General features: G+C 37.8%; 3 protein-coding genes across 3 annotated transcripts; 1 reads left to right on the top strand and 2 right to left on the bottom strand.

Annotated features, from left to right (window-relative positions):
- Positions 1–14,696: 14,696 nt before the first annotated feature.
- LOC107765213 (uncharacterized) lies at positions 14,697–16,618 on the top strand. The gene is made up of 5 exons (XM_016583840.2): positions 14,697–15,201; positions 15,659–15,746; positions 15,848–16,005; positions 16,093–16,168; positions 16,272–16,618. Exons 1-5 carry the CDS (start codon positions 15,061–15,063, stop codon positions 16,286–16,288), a joined length of 480 nt encoding a protein of 159 aa, XP_016439326.1. The 5' UTR covers positions 14,697–15,060; the 3' UTR covers positions 16,289–16,618.
- An 853-nt stretch (positions 16,619–17,471) lies between these two features.
- On the bottom strand, positions 17,472–18,206 carry LOC107765250 (uncharacterized). Its single transcript, XM_016583874.2, has 2 exons — positions 17,821–18,206; positions 17,472–17,641 (listed from the first exon to the last, which is right to left on the bottom strand). Exons 1-2 carry the CDS (start codon positions 18,158–18,160, stop codon positions 17,625–17,627), a joined length of 357 nt encoding a protein of 118 aa, XP_016439360.2. The 5' UTR covers positions 18,161–18,206; the 3' UTR covers positions 17,472–17,624.
- A 979-nt stretch (positions 18,207–19,185) lies between these two features.
- On the bottom strand, positions 19,186–20,310 carry LOC107765242 (uncharacterized). Its single transcript, XM_016583870.2, has one exon. It carries the CDS (start codon positions 20,159–20,161, stop codon positions 19,232–19,234), a length of 930 nt encoding a protein of 309 aa, XP_016439356.1. The 5' UTR covers positions 20,162–20,310; the 3' UTR covers positions 19,186–19,231.
- Between the last annotated feature and the right edge of the window lie 2,378 nt (positions 20,311–22,688).

The following is a 22,688-nucleotide window of genomic DNA, read 5'->3' as shown; positions in this document are numbered from 1 at the left end:
TAAAAAAGAAAAAATTAGGAAGAAGAGAAGAAGTAGGACACACATTTTAAACAAAGAGTGTAAAGTCAAAATCTTCGTAGGTTAAAAACTGGAAAAAAAAATTAGACAATAAGTAGGAGACCCGTTTATATCTATCCTAATAATCGAAAAAAGAGTATAATGTCAAAATCTTGGTAGGTTAACAACGGAAGAAAAAAAATTAGACAATAAGTAGGAGACCCATTATTTAATATCCTATTAAAGAGATTAAATTTTCTGTAGTTAAAGAAAATAAAAATTGGAGATAAAGTTTCTAACTTTTTTGATTGTTCTGATAGTTTTATGATAATAAACGTCTTCAAAATCTTTGTAGTGCCAAAAGTTCTTGTGATCTTTTACGTAGCGATCGAGCTATCAATTCAAGTCCGTAATTACCAGTTGAATAATATTCTTATAGTTTTTATAAGTATTATTATATTATAAATATATTTTATATATTACATCTATTTCCTGTGAACATGTAATTTATTATTTTGAGAAAAAGTTTCTAACGAAGGAAAATAGAAACACGAGACTAAATATTTATGAGTAATCAAACTTCATATAGAAGATATGACAAATTACAAGGATAGTGTGCATGGCTAAAAACTACCAAGAAGATGAAAGTGGCCTCATTCTTGGAGATGCAAGGAATATGAATATCACAATAAAATTATAGTTTTGCTGTTTTGGAATATAAATTCAGTTAACTGCTACGGATTTAAAATATGTCGTATGCACCTTAGTGCTACATAATAATTTTTCCAAGTGAATATAAGATTTAATCTCATTGATAATGTTTGGCACTTGTCTCTCCAACATAGAACTTGTTTGGCCAAATTCTTAAAATTTATTTATTATTTAGTTATTTTACAATTTCTATAGTATTTTTATTGATTTAAAAAATAGAATATTTTACATTTTGCTTGTCAGAAAAAAGGATCGGAGAAGGTCTTTTGTCAGTAAGATGATCCTATAAGTATTTTTTAGAATGAACTTAAAAATCTATACTTCTCAAAAAGATTTTGGAAAAACTCTTAAATCTTCATAAGTTTATGTATTCTTAATGGAAAAAAAATACGCCAACTTGTGAAGTTCTAGCAATGAATAAATCTTCAGCTGAAAATATTGACTAAGATGATGCAGGACTTCTATTATCGCTATTCTTCATTTATCGATTTGCTAAATTAGATCAACAATTATCATTTTCAGGAACTCATATTTTTTAAACTTATTTTATAACTCAAATATAATTAGTTAATATAGTATTTATTCATTTTACTTTATATATTTTTATTGATAGACGTACAATACACGTGCAACGCACGTACACTAAGACTAGTACTATATTAAAAGTACGAAGGCCCTTAATGAAATATCGTTCATCTTTTTTACCCTATAAAAATAAATTTTATAAGGGACAAAATTGTAAATTAGTTATTTTATTAATATTTAGGACTTTAATATCAAGTATAATTTTAGTAATTAAATCCTTTTTATTCCCTAATATTTAGGAGTTCTAAATTAACTAAAATTTTAATTTATGTTAAATATCTTTTTCCTAATAAGAACCAAAAATAATTAAAGAAAATACTTACATAGAAGGTAAGTTTCTTTTTCCTACAACCGACGATAAACATTTTGTAATTTTTGTCTTCTTACCAATTTTGCCTCTTTATTTTCTTTCAAAAGAAACTATTGATATTCTTAAAATTTTAATCAATAAGTATTTTTAAAAACTTTGTCATTAATATATCTATTTTATTGGTTAAATGATGAAATTTCAGTTAAAACTTTTACAAATTAATCTAAAGAAGAATAATTATACAGCTAAAATAAATAATGATTGTATCTAAAATAATTTATAAAAAAAATACATAGTTTGAACTTCTTCTTTTTTTTGAGCAAACAGGAAGCATATATATTAAAAGTTAAGGAGCGTTTGTTACATCATTGCCTAATAGTGTGCCACTTAGGATACATTGATTGCCTAGGCTTGCTAAACTATTGCAAGCATCCATAGATAAGTACTTAACAAAACAACGGTCTTTGTCTACATCATAGTTAACTGTGACGACCCGGCCGGTCGTCTTAAGAATTTACGCTCCGATCCCCTATTAACTGCTTTCTTCAAGTCTATTTCTGCTATTTTGATTTGCCAGAATGTTCGGTTTTGAGTTTTGGAGAGTTTTGGGACACTTAGTCCCTAAATGAGAGTTTAAGTGTTGGAAAGTTAGTCGTAGTCGGAACAGTGTGAAGACGGCCTCGGAATGGAAATATGATGGTTCCATTAGCTTCATTGGGTGATTTCGGGGTTAGGAGCATGTTCGGGATTGTGTTTTAGAGGTCTGTAGCTAATTTAGGCTTGAAATGCCGAAAGTTGAATTTTTGAAGTTTCTGGTCCGATAGTGAGATTTTGATCCGAGGGTTGGAATGGAATTTCAGAAGCTGCAGTAGCCCCGTAGTGTTGAATGTGACGTGTGTGCAAAATTTCAGGTCATTCGGACGAGGTTTGATAGACTTTTTGATCGAAAGCGTATTTTGAGAATTTTTGGAGTTCTTAGGCTTGAATCCATGGTTAATTCGAGGTTTCGATGTTGTTTAGGTGTTCTAAGGATTGTACAAGTTTGGATAGTGGTTTGTGACTTATTGGTGCCTTTGGTTGAGGTCCCGGAGGCGTCAGGATGAATTCGGATGGTTGACGGAAAGATTTTGGAGTTAGAGTTGCAGCTTCAGTTGTTGGTTCTGTCATAACCGCACCTGCGGTTTGGTTTCCGCAGGTGCGGCACCGCAGAAGCGGCTCAGTGGCCACAGAAGCTGAATTTGGGAATTTCTTTAGAAACCGCAGAAGCGGTGGTAATTCCGCAGAAGCGGTACCGCATCTGTGGATTGGGAGTCGCAGATGCGGAACCTGGCCTTTAATGAAAAGTCGCAGATGCGACGCAAATACGGAAATCGCTGGGCAGAACATATAAATTCTTGCCTTCGTGAAATTTAGTCATTTTTCATCTTTTCAAAACGGGAAGAAGCTTGGGAGCACTTTTCAAGAGGGATTTTCAGAGGAGTTCATTGGAGTAAGGTCTTTGGTTCCTAAACTCGTTATTGGAGTAATTTTTTATCAATTTAAGCATGAAAAATTAAGGAAAATCAGTGATAATTGGGGGGTTAGGGCTTGTATAATTGGAGACATTTGAGTGATGATTTGAGGGACAAATTGAGGTCCAATTTTGGTACTCTTGATATGACTGAACTCATGAGAGTGCGAGATTTCTGAAAATATAAATTTTACCTGATTCCGAGACGCAGGCCCGAGGGGCGTTTAGGTCATTTTACATAATTGCTCTTATTAGCTTAAAATTTAATTGTAGAATCAGTTACTTGAAGTGTTATTTACATTATAAAATTGAATTGAATAGATTTGTGTCATTTGGAGTCGAGTACTCGTGGCAAGAACGTGGTTTCGGATTGATTTTGAGCCGGTTCGAGGTAAGTGGCTTATCTAACCTTGTGGGGGGACCTTCCCCGTAGGATATGATATATTTAATAATTGATATGCCTTTTACGTGAGGTGACGAGTGCGTACTTGAGCTAATTGTTGAAAATCCGGTTTTTCTTTAAGTATTTCAATTGAGTTCCTTTTTCTTGTTTTATTCTACTTGCGAATTTAGCCTGTTGTTAGTTAGAAAAGCATGTTTAGTTGACTTAATTGCTTATTTGCTTAAACTACCTTAATTGTATTTCGTGAAGCATGTTAGACTAGAATTAACTGCTTACTTAGTACGAAATTTAGCAATTATTGAGTATTCTTGTGTTGCTCCTGTGTGTTTTTAATTTGGGACTACGGTACGGCATCCCGGGAGATCCCCTGTACGTATTTATGATCTGGACTGAGGTGCAGGATACCAAGATATCCCTGGCATGTATATTGAGGATAACAAGAGATCCCCAACATATATTGAGGATACCAAGAGATCCCTTGTATATATAGAGGATACCAAGAGATCCCCGGGATACCAACAGATCCCCAGTTATCATCCTTGTTATGAGTGGTACTTCCTTGTGGTTTGCCTTCATCTCTGTTTCTATTATTGTACTCTTATTATCCTGTATAGATTCTTACTGTAGATTCTCAATTGTACTGCTTATCTTATCCTGTCATATTTATATTTATTTAATCTCAGTAGGGCCCTGACCTTCCTCGTCACTACCCAATCGAGGTTAGGCTTGGCACTTACTGAGTACCGCTGTGGTGTACTCATGCCCCTTCTACGCATGTTTTTCATGTGCAGATCCAGGTACCGCTACTCAGGCCTACCATCCTTGAGGAGGCGACTGCTCTAGAGACTTCGAGGTATATTTGCCGCATACACAAACCGAGAAGTACCTTTCTATTCTAGCTGTTAAACATTGCCCTTCTGTATTTTTTTTTCTTTCTTGTTAGATATTCTGGAGTTAGACTGTTAGATATTCCAAAAGCTTGTGCTTCCGTGAGTTTCCGGGTTTTGGGATAGTGCACTTGGTTTTGAGAATGTTGTGTGTATATGCTGAGCGGCATTATAACTATTGTTTTCATTCAGTTATTTTAGTTTTTGATTATTTCTTCCGCAAGTTTCGTTTATGTTCCGCATTTGTTAGGCTTACCTAGTCGTAGAGACTAGGTGCCGTCACGACTGTTCACGGAGGGAGAACTGGGGTCGTGACTTTAACAAGATTAAAAATCACATTCGGGGCTACTATAAAAACTTTCTTCTTCACTCCTGGGCTTCCTTCCATCTTAGACATGGTGTGGGCGACACTATTGCACTCCCTAAACGTGTGCTGGAGGAGGGTCACCTTCCCTTGGTGCATTAACGACCTGTAAAAATTAACAACATTATGAAACAGTTTGTTACCACATAGTATAGCTTGAATGGCCTCTGCACAATCTGTTTCGATTTGTAGTGGAAATAAGTCCCACTCATGGGCAGTTTTGAGTTCCTCCTTAATTGCTTTTAATTCAGCTTCCAGTAATCCCATCACATCAATGTTTTTGGTAAATCCAACGACCCAATGCCCATTATTATTACGGATTACTCCCCCTAGAGAGCTTTGGAAGTTGTTATGACTAGCATCGACGTTAAGCTTATACCATCCTTTTGGAGGCCTTTGCCACTTAATTTGAATACGATTCTTTTGGATGGGGAGCGGGTTGTATTCCGTGAGCATCTTGTACTCCACTGCTTTTTGTGTAAGATTATTAAAGAAAATTATATTTTTCATATTGTTTTGGTTATTGGCATTCCTCGTAATCCAAATTTCCCATAGGGTGAAGGGGAGGATATAATTCCAGCCAATTTGATTGTATCTTAAAGAAATTTGTTGGTTTTTTAAGTGAGTTAACCAGTGGCTTCTTGATTGCCTTGGCTTGCTAAACTATTGCAAGCATCCATAGATAAGTACTTAACAAAACAACGGTCTTTGTCTACATCATAGTTAACAAGATTAAAAACCACATTCGGGGCTACTACAAAAACTTTCTTCTTCACTCGTGGGCTTCCTCCATCTTAGACATGGTGTGGGCGACACTGTTGAACTTCATTACTATTTTGACTATTTTGTTTACAATGACTATTTATTTTAACTATTTTGTTTTATAATTTTTTGTTATACTAAAAATAATGGAGCTCTAAGCAAGTATATTTTTAGATTTTTTATAAAAAATACATAGTTAAAATAAATAGTCATTGTATCTAAAGAAAAAAAATAAAAAAAGTATACAATTGCAACTCTAATATTTGGCTATACCTTTTTTATTATTCAAGAAAAATAATGGAGCTCTAGCTATTCTTCTTTTTATTGAAAAAGAAAAATACACAATTTAATTAAATAGCCATTTGGATGGTGGAGTTCTAGCTAATTTTTTTTTTTTTACAAATTTAACTCCCAAAAAATACACCAACCAACGATTATATCCAAATAAAACTTATAAAATACAATATTGGGGTAAGGTATGCATTGTACATTAAGATGAAGCAACAAGAAATATACAATTCAAACAAATAAACTATTGTATACGACTATTGTCATGACCTTAAAACGGACCCAGTCGTGATGACGCCTATCGTGAAACTAGGCCAGCCGATACAAACCCCCAAAACCAACCAAACAATTATAATAAGTCATTTAAAATCATTAATCAGCTAAAATCCCATAGTATAAGATAGAATAAAATAGTGCAGAAATAAAACACAGCCCGACATCGGGGTGTCACCAGTCATGAGCAATTGCAACTCGTCTAGGAATATAAAAAGACACATAGTCTGAAACAGAGCTAATACAAAGTTGAATAAAGATAAGAAGGAGAAGCACTGGGCTGCGAACGCCAAGCAGCTACCTAGTCAACTTCGAAAGCTTGCTGGAAGACAAATCAGCACTTCCTATCGCGACCCGAGATTCCTGGATCTACGCACAAGATTCAGGGAGTAATGTGAGTGTACCAACTCAGAAAGTAATAAAAGTAAAGGCAGCTGAGCAGTAAGAAAATACGTAAACCACAGCGTAACGCTACAGCAAAACAGTATAAATCCAGAACATTGCAGTAAAGCAGTAAAACAAGTGAAAATATCTCAGTTCAGTAAAAACCTTTTTAAAACATCTTTCAATAGTTTCAAACGAGTGATGAAAACAGTGAGAAAAAAGGATAGAAACGTAAACATCCCCTCGGGCAAAACATGCACCACAACCGCCCCTCGGACAAAATATCAGTATAACCAACCTCTCGTGCTACCTCACAATCACTCGTATAAGCCCATCAGGCAATAACATGAAACAACAACAACCCCTCAGTCAATATCACATCTCACACTGGGTACCCGCGCTCATTGGGGGTGTTCAAACTTCTGAGGGGCTCTTACAGCCCAAGCGCTATAACAAGATATCTCGTGGCATAATCAAACTGGCCCTCGGCCTCATAACAAGCCACCTCGTAGTGTAACAAATCAGGACCTCGGCCTCATAATCATGAATCAGTACAACTTGTTGTTGCGTGCAGCCCGATCTCATAATATCCTCACAACACAGGCCATCGGCCTCACTAAGACAGAAGTCTCTCAAGCAACTTGGGCAACATTAAAACATGATGCTCAGCCCAAAATATCATTTAAAATATCAAAACGGAGTAAATATGACTGAGTTATAAAAATAGTAGAATACAGCATGACTGAGTACAAATATGAAGTCAAAACAGTGAGGAATAGTAGTAAAAATTCCCTAAGGGTCCAAAACAGTTAGCACGAGGCCCAAATATGGCATTCAGTCCAAAACATGATAATACTTTCCAAAACACAATGATATCAAACAGTTTTCAATCAAATACGCGACTTAAGAATCATACGGGACGGACTAAGTCTCAATCCCCAACGGTGCACGACCCCACACTCGTCATCTAGCGCGTGCGTCACCTCAAAGTAGCACAACGATGTGAAATCCAGGGTTTCATACCCTCAGGACATCATTTACAATTATTACTTGCCTCAATCTGGTCCAAACTCTAGCCCGCGATGCCTTTACCTCTCGACTCGGCCTCCGGATGCTCCAAATCTAACCAAAAACAGATTTATACAATCAAAATATGCTAAGGGAACAAAGCCCACTCGAAAATAACCAATTTACATCAAAATTCCGAAATTGGCCAAACCCGACCCCCAGGCCCACGTCTTGGATTCAGATAAAAATCACAAAACTGGAATCCTTACACTCTCACGAGTTCATACATTCAAATACAATCCGACCAAAAATGACCCCTCAAATCCTCGAATCAAAGTCTCCAATTTCAAGCCCTAACTCCCCAATTTTAGGCTTTAGATTTCATAAATTTCATGTCTAATTAGGTAGAAATCACAATAGGATCGAGTATTGAGTTCAAAAATCTTACCTCTAAGTGTTTCCCCTTGATTCCCTCTTCAATCCTTCTCAAAAAGCTCCAAAATCGCTCAAAATGGTGGAAGATAGACCAAAAATCGCGAACATGGGTATTTAAACGTTCTGCCCAGGTGACCTATCCTTCTTCGCGAACGCGGTCAAAGCCTCGCGTTCGCAAAGCACAAAAACTTATTGGCCAAAAAAATTGCTCTTACGCGAACGCGACCTCCAACTCGCGAGCGTGAAGCTTCAGCTTCCCAGACCATCGCGAACGCGACACACCAAGCGCGAACGCGAAGAACAAACGACCAAAACCCCAGCTGCTCCAATTACTCTACACGAACGAGGGACCCACATCGCATTCGCGATGCACACTGAGCCTCACCCTTCGCGAACGCGGGACCAATATCGTGAACATGAAGGCCAAATTTCCTACCTCACTTGTCATCCCTTCATGAATGCGAGAGCCCTCTCGCGAACGCGAAGGCCAAAACTCTGCAACATCAATAGTAGAAATTCTACAACTTCCCAAAACAAGATTTGATCCGTTTAACCACCCGAAACTCACCCGAGGCCCTCGGGACCTCAACCAAACATTTCAACATATCCCATAACATTATTCAAACTTGTTCTAATCTTTGGAACACTAAAAACAACATCAAAACACCAAATCATCATAGGATTCAAGCCTAAGAAGTTCCAAAACTTCAAAATTCCTTTTTCGATCAAAAAGTCTATCAAACCTCGTCCGAATGACTTAAAATTTTGCACACACGTCAAAAATGATACAATGGACCTACTCCAACTTCCGGAATTCCATTCCAACCCCTATATCAAAATCTCTCCTATCAATCAGAAAATGCCAAAATTCCAATTTCGCCAATTCAAGCCTAAATCTACTCTGGACATCCAAAACATATTCTGATCACGCTCTTAAGTCCCAAATCATCTCACGAAGCTATCCGAATCATAAAAACCAAAATTTGAGATCGTTTACTCACAAGTCAATTTCCGGTTGACTTTTCCAACTAATAGGTCAACTTAAGAGATATGGGAGACGGGCAATGTTACCGAGGCCGCATATGAAGGAGCTCAGGCGAAGGCACGAGAGGCTCGTATCAACTGTGGATATGACTTTGCGATGCCGGAGGCTGATGAAGGCGCAGATGATGAGGGAGAACTTCCTAGAGATGGTGGTGATGGTGGCGATGATGACGCCGAGTGAAAGAATGTTGTCTTTGTCTATTTTCTGCCCCCCTTTTTTGTCGTTGTTTCTTCCTTATTTTCTCTTCTTCTCTTTTTTTAGACTGTTGGTTCGGGCCGTATGTAATTTGCGACCGTTTGCGCAGTGACTTTGTATAAAGAGGAATTTTTCATTGTTATATGCCCTCTGTATTTTTTCCTTGTTTTGCTCTTCATAACTATGGTGTGAAGTAAATTCCTGCATGACGAGTTCCCTGCTCTTTGGGAATTTAGTGTCATGCAGGTTGAATGGGATATTGGCGACGGCTTTGGCTGGCGAGACGATGTTTTCGAACTTGTGCCGAGATACTGTCCCATCATAGTCAAAATGGTATCGAAATATTTTTCTAATAACAAATTTAGCTGTGGGATATATGGAAGTATTATCCCGTCGAGAGTCCCAGTCTTTCTTTCCTTGGCCTTAAGGGCGTTATTTTGAATTTTTGTCGAGATATTAGTCCGTCGATGTTCGATCGAGGTAGAACTTTCTTTTAGGCAAAGGCCCTTGGCCTTAAGGGCGTTATTTCAAACTTTCGCCAAAATATAAGCCCGTAGATGTTCGATCAAGGTCGAACTTTTCTTTTTGGCGAAGGCCCTTGGCCTTAAGAGTGTTATTGCGAACTTTCGTCGAAATATAAGCCTGTCTATGTTCGATCGAGGTCGAACTTTTCTTTTTGGCGAAGGCTCTTGGCCTTAAGGGCGTTATTTTGAACTTTCGTCGAAACATAAGCCCGTCTATGTTCGATCGAGGTCGAACTTTTCTTTTTGGCGAAGGCTCTTGGCCTTAAGGGAGTTATTTCGAACTTTTGTCAAAATATAAGCCCGTCGATGTTCGATCGAGGTCGAACTTTTCTTTTTGGTGAAGGCCATTGGCCTTAAGGGCGTTATTTCGAACTTTCGTCGAAATATAAGCCTGTCTATGTTCGATCGAGGTCGAACTTTTTTTTTTGGCAAAGGCTCGGCCTTATGGGCGTTATTTTGAACTTTTGTCGAAATATAATCCCGTCGATGTTTGATCGAGGTCGAACATTTCCTTTTGGAGAAGGCTCGGCCTTAGAGGCGTTATTTCAAACTTTCGTCGAAATATAAGCCCGTCGATGTTCGATTAAGGTCAAACTTTTATTTTTGGCGAAGGCCCTTGGCCTTAAGGGCGTTATTTCAAACTTTCGTTGAAATATAAGTTCGTCTATGTTCGATCGAGGTCAAACTATTGTTTTTGGCGGAGGCCCTTGGCCTTAAGGGCATTATTTCAAACTTTCATCGAAATATAAGTCTGTCTATGTTCGATCAAGGTCGAACTTTTCTTTTTGGTGAAGGCTCTTGTCCTTAAGGGCGTTATTTCGAACTTTCATCGAAATATAAGCTCGTCTATGTTCGATCGAGGTCGAACTTTTCTTTTTGGCGAAGGCTCTTGTCCTTAAGGGAGTTATTTCGAAATTTCGTCAAAATATAAGCCCGTCGATGTTCGATCGAGGTCGAACTTTTATTTTTGGCGAAGGCCCTTGGCCTTAAGGGCGTTATTTCGAACGTTTGTCGAAATATAAGCCCGTCTATGTTCGATCGAGGTCAAACTTTTCTTTTTGGAGAAGGCTCGGCCTTATGGGTGTTATTTTGAACTTTTTTCAAAATATAAGCCCGTCGATGTTCGATCGAGGTCGAACTTTTCTTTTTGGCAAAGGCTTGGCCTTAGAGGCGTTACTTCAAACTTTCGTCAAAATATAAGTCCATCGATGTTCGATCGAGGTTGAACTTTTCTTTTTGGCGAAGGCCCTTGGCCTTAAGGGCGTAATTTCGAACTTTCATCGAAATATAAGCCCATCTATGTTCAATTGAGGTCGAACTACTCTTTTTGGCGAAGGCCCTTGGCCTTAAGGGCGTTATTTCGAACTTTCATCGAAATATAAGCTCGTCTATGTTCGATCGAGGTCGAACTTTTCTTTTTGGCGAAGGCCCTTGGCCTTAAAGGAGTTATTTCAAACTTTCGTCAAAATATAAGCCCGTCTATGTTCGATCGAGGTTGAACTTTTATTTTTGGCGAAGGCCCTTGGCCTTAAGGGTGTTATTTCGAACTTTCGTCGAAATATAAGCCCGTCTATGTTCGATCGAGGTCGAACATTTCTTTTTGGCGAAGGCCATTGGCCTTAAGGGCGTTATTTCAAACTTTCATCGAAATATAAGTCCGTATATGTTCGATCGAGATCGAACTTTTCTTTTTGGCGAAGGCCCTTGGCCTTAGGGGCGTTGTTTCAAACTTTCGTCGAAATATAAGCCCATCTATGTTCGATCGAGGTCGAACTTTTCTTTTTAGTGAAGGCTCTTGGCCTTAGGGGCGTTATTTCGAACTTTCGTCGAAATATAAGCCCGTCGATGTTTGATCAAGGTCGAACCTTTCTTTTTGGCGAAGGCTATTGGCCTTAAGGGCGTAATTTCAAACTTTTGTCGTATATTAACCCGTCGTCAGCCCCGGTTTCTTGGAGAACCGGGTATCCTCTATGGGAGTCCCAGTTCTGCTTGATTTATTTTGCATCGGAGAGGGTAATGTCAGAGGGTACGAAACGTCGTTGTTTTGCTCGTGTTCGTTTTGTACATACATCAGAGTTTTCTTGTCTAATCATTTCATTTTTCGGTCCAGAGATGTCATTGGTGGGTGGAATGATGAATTATACTTTGAACTTGGGGATGTCTCCCTTGTCGTCTCAGTCCCTAAGTTTCCGGGAAAACCTTATTGGGGAAACCCCTTGGTGATGGAGAGAGAGTACAACTTAAGGGGCGTCATTTTTTAGTAGTTGGATTGCCATGTGGGTGATATTTCGGTTGTTTTGTAGTAGTTTTCCATTCTCCTGTTGAGATGCTTCTTTGCTCGCTCGCCCACGCGGCGCATGTGTTCCTGCTTGAGCAAAGAGCAGGAGGTGAGCCAAAATGATATTTTCCTTACCCCATCCGATGAGTTGGTGAATGAGGGTGGGTTTGTAATGTTGCTCATTTTTCCTGGCTTCTCAACAGTTGATGGGATGATGGTTTCTAAATCTGGTGACCGTATTCAGCTCTCTTTCCCCTTCTATGTTATGCTTTTGCCCTGCATGGGTTGGGCTTTGCCTTAGCGCTCTTTTCGGTAGGTAATCATGTTTCCGGTTTTTGATCTGGAAGAGACTAGAAAATTTCACTAAGAAATCCCCACAGACGACGCCAAATTGTTTGACCAAAAGATATTGAAATCTTTTTTATTAAATCAATTAAAGAAATTGAAGAGGTAAATCTTAGCCAAACATAGTAAATCCCAGATCTACTAACAAACCGGAAAATGATAGATGAAATAAAGTAGAAGTGATAAATTATCGATGCCTTTCATTCCTTCTTTTCTTAATCGGAGAAAATGATTGTTGTACATATTTAATGGAAGATTCGAAATTATTTTCCTTTTTGTTCACTAAGGAAATTATAGAGGAGAGAAAGAGAGAAAAAAGTCACCCAATCAAGGAAGGTCTCATCCCTATATATAGTCATGGAGTCATTGCAAAGTATTTGGGCCATAGCCCTCCTCACCCTGCATCCGCTTTCGTCGTTCAGTGAATACGTGGTTTGGCATAATAATGTCATCTTTCCTTATCCATTATTTGGACGTGGTCCCAATTGGATCGATCACATCGGTCAGATTTTGACCAATACAATTTTGTCGATATTATAACCATACAAACTAATTTTCAACATTTGTTAACGGGATAGCTAAAACTGAATAATTTGCTTCATACTCATCTTGATCTTTATAAAAAGCCTACAGCTTAGAAATGACACGTGGTTGCAGGGGCTTGGAGTGGTTGCAGGGGCTTGGAGATGGAAACATGACCATTTGTCACCCCCCTGTCCCACCATGTGCATTCACATTTATATTTTATTATTATTATTATTATTATTGTGGGAGACAACAACAACAACAACAACGACCCAGTGAAATCCCACTAGTGGGGTCTGGGGAGGGTAGTGTGTACGCAGACCTTACCCCTACCCCGAAAGAGTAGAAAGGCTGTTTTCGAAAGACTCTCAGCTCAATAAGACAAAAAGACAAAAGGAGACAATATCAGTAACACCACAGAAATAATATGAAATAATATGAAAAATAGGAACAACATGAAATCAAGAAGAAAGATACAAAGCAAAAACGAAATAGTATCCCTACCAAACTAGTCTCACAAAGTCATGACATAAGTCAAGACTCAACTACCTCCTAACCTACAACCCTAATACTCGACTTCCACATGTCCCTATCAAGTGCCATGTCCTCGAAAATCTGAAGTCTCATCATATCCTGCCTAATCACCTCCCACAATACTTCTTAGGCCGCCCTTTACCTTTTCTCGTGCCCTCCACAACTAGTCGTTTGCACATTCTTACCGAAGCATCTGAGCTTCTCCTCTGAACATGTCTGAACCATCTAAGTCTCGCTTCCCGCATCTTGTCATCAATGGGAGACACGCACACCTTCTCCTGAATATCATCATTCCTAATCTTATCCATCCTAGTATGCCCGCACATCCACCTCAACATCCTCATTTCTACTACCTTTATCTTTTGATTATGTGAGTTCTTAACCAGCCAACACTCAGCCCCATACATCTTGGTCGGTCTAACCACCGTTTTATAGAACTTACCTTTGAGTATCAATGGCACTCTCTTGTCACACAATACTCCAGATGCTAACCTCAACTTCATCCACCCTACCCCAATACGGTGTGTGACATCCTCGTCGATATCTCCTCCCCCCTGGATAACCGACCCAAGGTACTTGAAGCTGCCTCTACTCGGGATGACATGTGATTCAAGCCTCACATTCACGCCCACTTCCCCCTGCTCATCGCTGAACTTACACTCCAGGTATTCCGTCTTCATCCCGCTAAGCTTGAAACCCTTAGATTCAAGAGCCTGTCTCCAAACCTCCAGCCTCTCGCTAACACCAGCTCGCGACTCGTCGATCAGAACTATGTCATCGGCGAACAACATGCACCATGGCACATCCCCTTGAATGTGGTGTGTTAACGCGTCCATCACCGGGGCGAATAAGAACGGGCTAAGCGTATAACCTTGGTGTAACCCCATAACAATCGGAAAAGCGTCAGAGTCACCTCCTACTGTCCTAACCCGAGTCTTTGCCCCATCATACAATGTTGAAAAGGATTGTACCACATTGAGTGCAGGGGCATATGTAGCATATAGGTAACGGGTTTAATTGAACCAATAACTTTCGGTGTGGAACATAAATTTGTGCATAAAATCTACTAAAATTGTAATAAATAGTACATTTGAACTTATAGCTTTAAAAATATAAATGGTTCAATACTAAAAATCTTAAAAGTTGAATCCATAAAATTTAAATTATGGATTGGCATGGGAGAAGTTGATGAATGAAAAAAGAATAACTATGGTCTTTACGTAGGCATGGTGAGGGAGTCCCCAGTGGCATGGGTTAGTGCCCTTGTTTTTAAATGTTTTCCTGAGCGCCTATAAATAGCAGTGAACATTTCACATGTCTCACAAACAGGGCAGTACCCACACTGAATACTTCACGTGCTCTCTTTCTAATCAAGTTCTTCCCCTCAAGCCTCAGTCTTCCTCTGCTCTTCTTCTTCTTCTTCTCTCCTCACTTTCTGCTTCTTTTCTGTCTACTGTCTACTGAATAAGAAATAAAGAAATCTCAAAAAGACCAGCTTATCCATTTCTGTTTTTGGGAAACTGTGTCAGTTGGACAGTTGGCATTTATTCACTCCACCAACTACTGCTACTCCATCAATTATCAAATCTACACTACTCTTATTATAAGACTAAGGTAGTTTTGTTCGTTGGTCGACACAACTAACTTGACAAATTAAGAAAGCAGAGATCGATCATTTGTTTTTTTTGGTATATATAATGGAGAAGGCAAATAAGCAAGTGGGGGGTGGTTCCTCTTCTTCGTCCTTTACCAACGACCTTTTTGGTCCTAAGGAGACTCCTAAATCCTCCTCATCTTCCTCTGCACTCTTTAATTCTGTCTTTGGCCCACCTTCCACGGTATATACGTCATGCATTTCTCTGTTTTTTGTTATTTCTTGTTTGTAAATTTGAGGGTTGAACATGGACTCTGTACCAGTAGAAAACGAATAACCGAAGAAACAGACTTATTAATTACCTAGCTTTATATATTGATCTACGTTTGAAAAACACACATGTCTATTGACTATGATAATTAGAAGCCTGAAGCCAGATAAAAAGTGATCTAAACATGTAGATGTTACTTAGTAGGACTAAACATGTTCCATTTGCATGCAAAATATAGCCGTATAAAGTGAGCTCTCTAACTTGTAGTAACATTGAAAATGACAAAATATAAGTCTTGCTTTTACACCTTCTGAAAACTGTTAATGAATGTTTCCCCCAATTCTTTTTTTTCATTCATTAGAATATATAACAATGTGGCTTCTGTCTTCTTAGCTGAAAATAACTTGTTGGTTCGTTCTTTCTTTTTTAGGGACTTAGAAGGGACTCCGCCACTGGAGTTGGAGGTTCATCAACCATGAAAAATTACCAGTATGTAAATGCAAAATATGGAACTTCAGGTTGCTGAAAATCATATTTCTACTATATTAATTTCTGTGCTCAACTAGAAATGTTTTATTGACCATTTTAGAGGGTTTTTTTTTAAAATAAAAAAAAACAGATAATGGGTCCCAAAGAAGCAGAGGAGACATAAGTAGCAAGGACAAAAGTTCCATGTATGAGAATGATAAAACAGAACCGTGCTATTTCAGTTCATCCATCTATTATGGTGGCCAAGATGTTTATTCTCCAACTAGCCAACCTGGTTCCCAGCATATTGTAAGCCTAATTACCATATATTCTTTTTCTTTTTAGTAAATGATTCTTGCTGTTTTTAACATGGTTCCTTTATGCTTGCTTGGTCAGTTGAAGAAAGATGGGGAAGATGATGATCAAAATGGAAACAATTCAAACTGTGCTTCACGAGGAAATTGGTGGCAGGGTATGGCTATTTTTCGCACTTGTATAAAAAGAATATACCTTTGTCTGTTCTCATTCTCATTGGCAGTGAGATTAATTCTAAGCTCTCTGTTCCTTTTCTGCAGGATCACTTTATTACTGAAATCTTACCCCCCATGCATATCTGATCTCTTCCTTAGCATATATAGGTATTTGAAAGAGAGATAAATTTCCATAGTTTTGCTTATGTTGAGGAATTAAAAGACTTAACAAAATTTGAAAATGTTGCGGGGATGGAAGTGGAGAGATGAGGACACAGCACTATATCTTCACTTAGGAAGGAACGGAACATCTTATAATGTCCCCTTAGTTTCTCTCCTTTTTTTTTCTTGATGTAGCACTTTTCCTCTTTTGTTCCTGTGATGGTATTGGATTACCTAAATCAGCTTGTATATGGAGTTCCCTCCTTACAGTTAACACTAAATAATGGCTAGCCTCTCTCTCTCTCTCTTTTGAGGTGGGCTCCCTAACTAACATCAGTGGAAGAACACATATTATCTGACTACAAGTTGCACTCATATTCTGTCAACACTCAAATGGAAACTTTTGTCTCAGGCTTCAAGTTACTTATATAAATGTGGGTCATTCAATCTTTTAGTTTGTACAATTGAATTGTCCGATTTGTTACCAATCCACATCAACTCTAATTGTATTGCTAAAGTTGGCATCCCATATGCTTCTATTATTATCGAGTTCATATTGCTGGTGAAATACCAATTACCAGCACAAGACAAAACTTTTGAAGTACCCTTGAACTCAGGACGTCTTGCTCGCTCCAGATACCATGTTGAAGTGTGTGTCTATCTCTCCAAAAACTTAAACTCTTAGAGAACACACTTTTAATCTATTGATTATATTATTTCTAACATAATTAATAACTAAAAGTGTAGTCTCTCACATCGTGGATAAGTCACCTTGAAGGAGAGTATTAGTGCCGAAAATGGAAGAAGAATGCATAGAAAGAGGATTTTTGACAACCTTACATATTTATATTTGAGAAATAGCAATTGATATATTTGAGAGTTCTTTATATATATTATATTCAGTAACATAACCAGGATTTAGGCCCCTGTATATCAAAGTGCGCTAATCTGACGATAGAGCAAGAAAGAAAGGATCATACATAGATGTGCTCGATGATTTTAATTTTTTGCCTAAACATTAGTTGCCCAACTTCTATATAGATATTTGAAAAAGCTTAGGAATGTTAAGTGAAGATCTGAAAAAAAAAAAAAAAAAAAAATTGCAGTCGCGAGTTGCTAACAAAAAGGGATATGTGCATCATCTTCATTGAAAAAGACAGAATGCTAGATACTTGTTATTTTATTAATTTATTAACTAGAAGTTGTACATGGCATCTGATTTTAAGTTAAACCAGGAAAACTGGAACACAATAATAAGATCATTACATCCAGTGAACACATCCAAATCTTCAGCCTTCAAGGCAACGTGTAAGCTGCAAAACCAAACAACCGATTATAGTAATATCAGAAACAGGTCACTTCGACCTTACACGAACTAAAAAGAGTCCCTAAGGAGGATTAATTAGTGGTTTATTCAAAACGGATTATATTATTTATCGTAACCTAATTTAAAAATGATGCAGAGAGAATTAAGAAGCGAATGACAACTTACGTCCACATTTGTAGCCCATGGGACGATTGGCAAGGTTGCAGCGTTTAGGGATTGTTACGGCAACTTCAGGTTTGGCTCCAGAATCCTTAGCAGTATTGGAGAGCATAACAGCACAAAGACATTTCGGATTCTGTCCCAGTTTCTGTATCTGCTGGCAACAGCTTCTGGAAACAGAAGCATTTGAATCTGATGCTGCTTCTGCACAAGGTATCAGCTTCATAGCTTCCATATCCGGTGAATTTCTCCCACATTCACCAGCTCCATTAGCTGTATTGAAACCAGCAATCACCAAAACCACAAGAAATGCTACAACGCACAAGTATTTCATTAGAGCTGTCATTTCTTCACTCTCAATACACAATTAGGTTCTTGCCGCTCCAGGGGATTAATACTGGACTTGTAGCTTGGCTAGTGTTGACACGTGAAATACACTGAACACCATAGTGGACAAAGCACTAAAGAATACTGAATTTTTAATGAAGCAATTGCTTCAACAAAAGTTAGGTTAGTGGTTTATATTCCTATTATAAGCTAATCAAGAGTAGTGCATGCTAACAAAGTTATGAGTAGAGTTTCAGCACTTTGAAAAGCCATGGAGGTATTCACATTATATTGGCAGATGATTAATAATCGGACACCTTTAACTCCATTTTCACCAACCAACTAAGAGAAGTGGCCTACAAGAGAATCATTAGATTGTGCAAAGTGAATTGCAGTAACATTATACACATCTGCAGCTGGTCTTCAGCAAGGCAGACTCTGGGATTGTCATACTAGTGACAGGTATAGAACAGTTCAGCTATTAGCAGTAAGCTCTTAGATAAATATTTCATCATTTCCATTAAAGGGAGATATGTGTGAAGCATTGCAATACTCAGCAATATTGTAATAAAGGGGCCGATCAAGTCGCATTGCATTAAGAATCAGTTTAATTTATGAGAAAAAGTCCAGATCGAAAGCAACTCCTAATCAATGTTATTATCTGAATAAACCTAAACAAGTTTGATCATTTCCCCCCTTTTTACACAGTGGGTTTCTGCTAACATTTCAACTCACTGAGACGGTTTAACTTGCATATGCCAATATTTAAGCATTTTACTTAATAGATTCCAGTTTTCAGGGTTAGTTCCTCCTTTATTTGTCCTTGAATGATCATCGCAACTTTTATTTGTTTTACTTGGCCGCGTGTTGCAACTTATTGCTCTGCTTTCTTTCAAATAAAATTCTTCTTCTGTCTTAGTATTAGAAAAGTAATCCATCAACCATTCAAATGCTCTAAAATCCTTCTAGTTTATGAGACATGTAAACCAAATACCAAAAGATTTGTAATGAAAAGAAAAGGTAATCTCAGGAATAGAGACAAAATACATATTAAGGAAGGATCTATTGATACAAAAAAAAAGGTGGCAAATTAACGAGTGAAAGCATAAAAAATAGTACAAACATTAATAAGGAGCCCTAAGGGAACAAAAATCACAAGTGGAATAACAGCTCCATAGGTATGCTTGCTCCCACATCCCAAAATCCCAAGCTTGATCTGAACCACATTGATCAAAGCAAGCATCAAAAACACCGACCCGCAAACAGAACCCGCAGCAGAAACCAGGTACCCGACCCGAAGCGCATTCTTGTTGATTTGGGCCAAGTCAAGAGAATAGATGGTGGGGAAATGGTGGGCAGACTTAGCAAGACGAATAGCCTGCTTAAGGCACAAAGCAATGAGGCTAGAAAAGAGGAAACAGCTGAAGGAGTAGACGTGGAAGGCGACAAGATCCTCGGCAACCTTGGGCTTCGCAAAACAGTTGGTGTCGGTGGCGAGGCTGTTGTTCAGATCGTGGGGATTCCAAGCTAGTCCGATGAACACTGCTAGTGTGAAAAGGGAGTTGACGTTGATGATGCCGTCTAGGGCTGTGATGTGGATTGTGGTGCCCAGTTTTGGGACAGCTCCCTCGCACATTTTGTCCTCGGAGTTAGTCCCAGAATCAGATCCCGACCACTGATGTCTTACTTTTGACTGACTAGGTAGTAGGTAAGTCTTGATTTTCTTTAGTTTGGATATTGAGGCAGTGAATTGAGATAATTCCTTGCTCCATTTAATTGAAAACACAGGTCCATTTACTAAAGTGTCAGCCAAACAAATTGGGCCAAGAAAGAGTAGCAGGCCTACCAGCAAAGCGTCCGCATAGCTTTTCTGAACTTTTGACAAGAGGGAAGACTCATCAAACATTAACGGAATATAAATAAAATGATGTATGTTGATAATAATAAGGAAATAGGAGGTCAATGAACCAGGAATACAATTAGCTGACAAATGTTTCACCGGCATTTTCTGTTGGAGCATTTTCGTCAAGTCTTCCGTGATTTAATGCTAGCTGTGAAAGATATTGAAAAAACCCAAAAAAAAATGCCCAAAAACAGGATACTCGCCGTTGCCGGGATCGAACCCGGGTCACCCGCGTGACAGGCGGGAATACTCTCAGAATAAAGTTCAGCCTTTGACATATCAATTACCAAAAAAAAAGACACAACGTTAGCGTTCATTCACTACCTAACGTTATGACAATATTTTAAATATATACAACCCAAAGACATGGTTGAAACTTGAATGTAGTTAAACTTTGACGTTAAACTTCAAAATATTTTTAATCTAAAATTACTTAAAGATAATTGTGATTTTGAAATTTACACTGTTTCTGTTAAAAGGTTTTCAGTTTTCTAGAATAAAGCTTATTTTTCTATACTTCAACGGAAACCTTAGGAGTCCCACCGCCTTAAAACTTTTTCTTTTACTCTTAAGCAACCTTACGAGTTTTTTCGTGCTTCAAGCACATGAATATGTTTATTCACTAATTTTGTTGGCTTGTCATAATTCAGTATTATCAAAGTTTCAAGTGGTAACGCTTATGTGATGTTACTTGTTTTAATTTCTTTTTCTAAAATATTAGTGTTTTCCTAATTCAGGGTCCTATTGTTGGTAGTTTATCATTCTATCAATAGTCCTAATCCATCCTACGAGGAGAAGAATCTATGAGAAAATGAAACATTCTTTTTGTTTTGTATCTATATCAATAAAATATTAGAAAAATAAATTTATATCATGATTGGTTGTGGTAACCGCTAACAATGGTAGTTGTGAGTGCTCATGACACTATTGGTTAGCAGTGGATGATAGTAGTAATTGTGGATAGTAACTAGTAGGATGGTAGCAGATAATAGTGGTTAACGATGTTGGTTGATGGTGAGTCTAGTGTGATGGTAGATAGTAGTGGTGGTGAAATGACCTTTTTGTAAAAATTCTTAAGTGTATAGCATCTTAATAATATTAAAACTATGGAAAAGGGCCAAAAATGCATTCTACTATGCGAAATTGAGGGCAACTACCCTCCATTAAAACTTTGGCTCTGGCCTACCCTCCTGTTAATACCTTGGGCCAAAAATGACCCTTTTTCGTTTCCCACCCGACAAAATAATTTAGGGACTTTTTATACTAATTAATGTACCAACTCCCCTCCCCCTCTCTCCAACTCGTCGCTTTTTTAAGAGAACCGACCCTATTCTTCTTATTATTCTATTAACATTTCTTTCCCTCCTTATTCAAAACCCTAGCCCCTCTTCTAAATTTCCTAATTCTGCTCAAGTGAGTATTATTTTTCCTTTAATTCGAATAAATTTCGCAATATGTAGAGCTTAGGAGTAAGATTAAAGTCATCTTCTTTATTTATATGTCTCTTGTTCATGAAATGTCTCAATCTTCTAGTTCTTCATACGGATGTAAGAGGATGTGCCTCTGTGGAATTGTAGCTCTGCATCTCATGTCCAAGACTCCTGAGAATCCTGGAAGACATTTTTTTAGGTGTCCAAAACCTGATGTAATTGGCCGTTGTTTCATGTGAAATCTTGTGAATTTTGTGTCTAATTTTGAACATATTTATATGGATGATTTCTTCTAATGTTTATAATTTTTTTCTTGTAGAATAAGGGGTCATGTGGTTATTGGGAATGGAAAGACGATAAATTTTCATCAAGAGCTTTAGTTGTCATCAATAAATTGAAGAGGGAAAAGGAGGCTCTTGTGAGGAAAACAGATTTTCTGCAGAAAAAATCAGATGATCTTCATATTGAAATCAATGTATTAAAGGGAAAAGTTGTTGCCTTTGAAGGATCTTCTATTGATCATGATAGAGTAGTTGCAAAGTTGAAAGAAAAACTATTTTGGTAGTGGATTCTCATTCTTATGTTGTTGGGTTGCTTTGTTGGGATTTTCAGATTGAAACCAATGTATTAAATGCATTGTTGTTGTTCGATCGATTATAATAGGATGTTTGATGAAATGTAAAGTGTGTAATATATTTTCTTATGGAAAAAGACATTAGCAATTTTGTTTGAGCTTATAAGAAATGGGCTTAACTACTACTGTTGTGATGCATTTTCAAGTTAATGTATAATTGCAGTGCAATAAAGCTTGCTGAAAAACTATTTTGGCAGTGGATTCATATTAATGTTTGAGCCTAATGCCTTTACATAAGAGATAGCATCAATGCTAAGGTTAAGAAAAGGGACTCCAGTGATTGATTCCTCCAGAATCTCTAGTAAGACAATGTATTAAATACTTCAAAACATTGCAAACAAAATTTGGAACTAAAATGCAAATTTGCAACCGACGACGCACCTCAATCCCCACTAGTTGGTGCTGCAGTACGTTAACAACAAGCCTAAAACTTATCAAAGTAATAGGAAGTCTCACAAGTAATGAGAATACATATGAACACATGACAATTGAAAACCGCCATGATACATTGCTCTGTATGATCACAATATTCAGTTACTACTGTTATTAAAACTGAAAATGCAAGCAAGAAAGACCAATA

The sequence above is a fragment of the Nicotiana tabacum genome, chromosome 6, assembly GCF_000715075.1.
Source record: "Nicotiana tabacum cultivar K326 chromosome 6, ASM71507v2, whole genome shotgun sequence".
Classification (NCBI taxonomy): Eukaryota; Viridiplantae; Streptophyta; class Magnoliopsida; order Solanales; family Solanaceae; genus Nicotiana; species Nicotiana tabacum.
Note: the sequence above shows the minus strand (reverse complement) of the source record. Positions and strands in the feature narration are given on the sequence as shown.

What these genes read in the sequence shown, in the direction of transcription:
- LOC107765250 (XM_016583874.2), bottom strand. Translation starts at nt 18,160, where the DNA reads ATGACAGCTCTAATGAAATACTTGTGCGTTGTAGCATTTCTTGTGGTT.
- LOC107765213 (XM_016583840.2), top strand. Translation starts at nt 15,061, where the DNA reads ATGGAGAAGGCAAATAAGCAAGTGGGGGGTGGTTCCTCTTCTTCGTCC. An exon ending in TCTTTGGCCCACCTTCCACG is followed by an intron (nt 15,202 to 15,658) that starts GTATATACGTCA and finishes TTTCTTTTTTAG; the next exon opens with GGACTTAGAAGGGACTCCGC. An exon ending in AACCTGGTTCCCAGCATATT is followed by an intron (nt 16,006 to 16,092) that starts GTAAGCCTAATT and finishes TTGCTTGGTCAG; the next exon opens with TTGAAGAAAGATGGGGAAGA.
- LOC107765242 (XM_016583870.2), bottom strand. Translation starts at nt 20,161, where the DNA reads ATGCTCCAACAGAAAATGCCGGTGAAACATTTGTCAGCTAATTGTATT.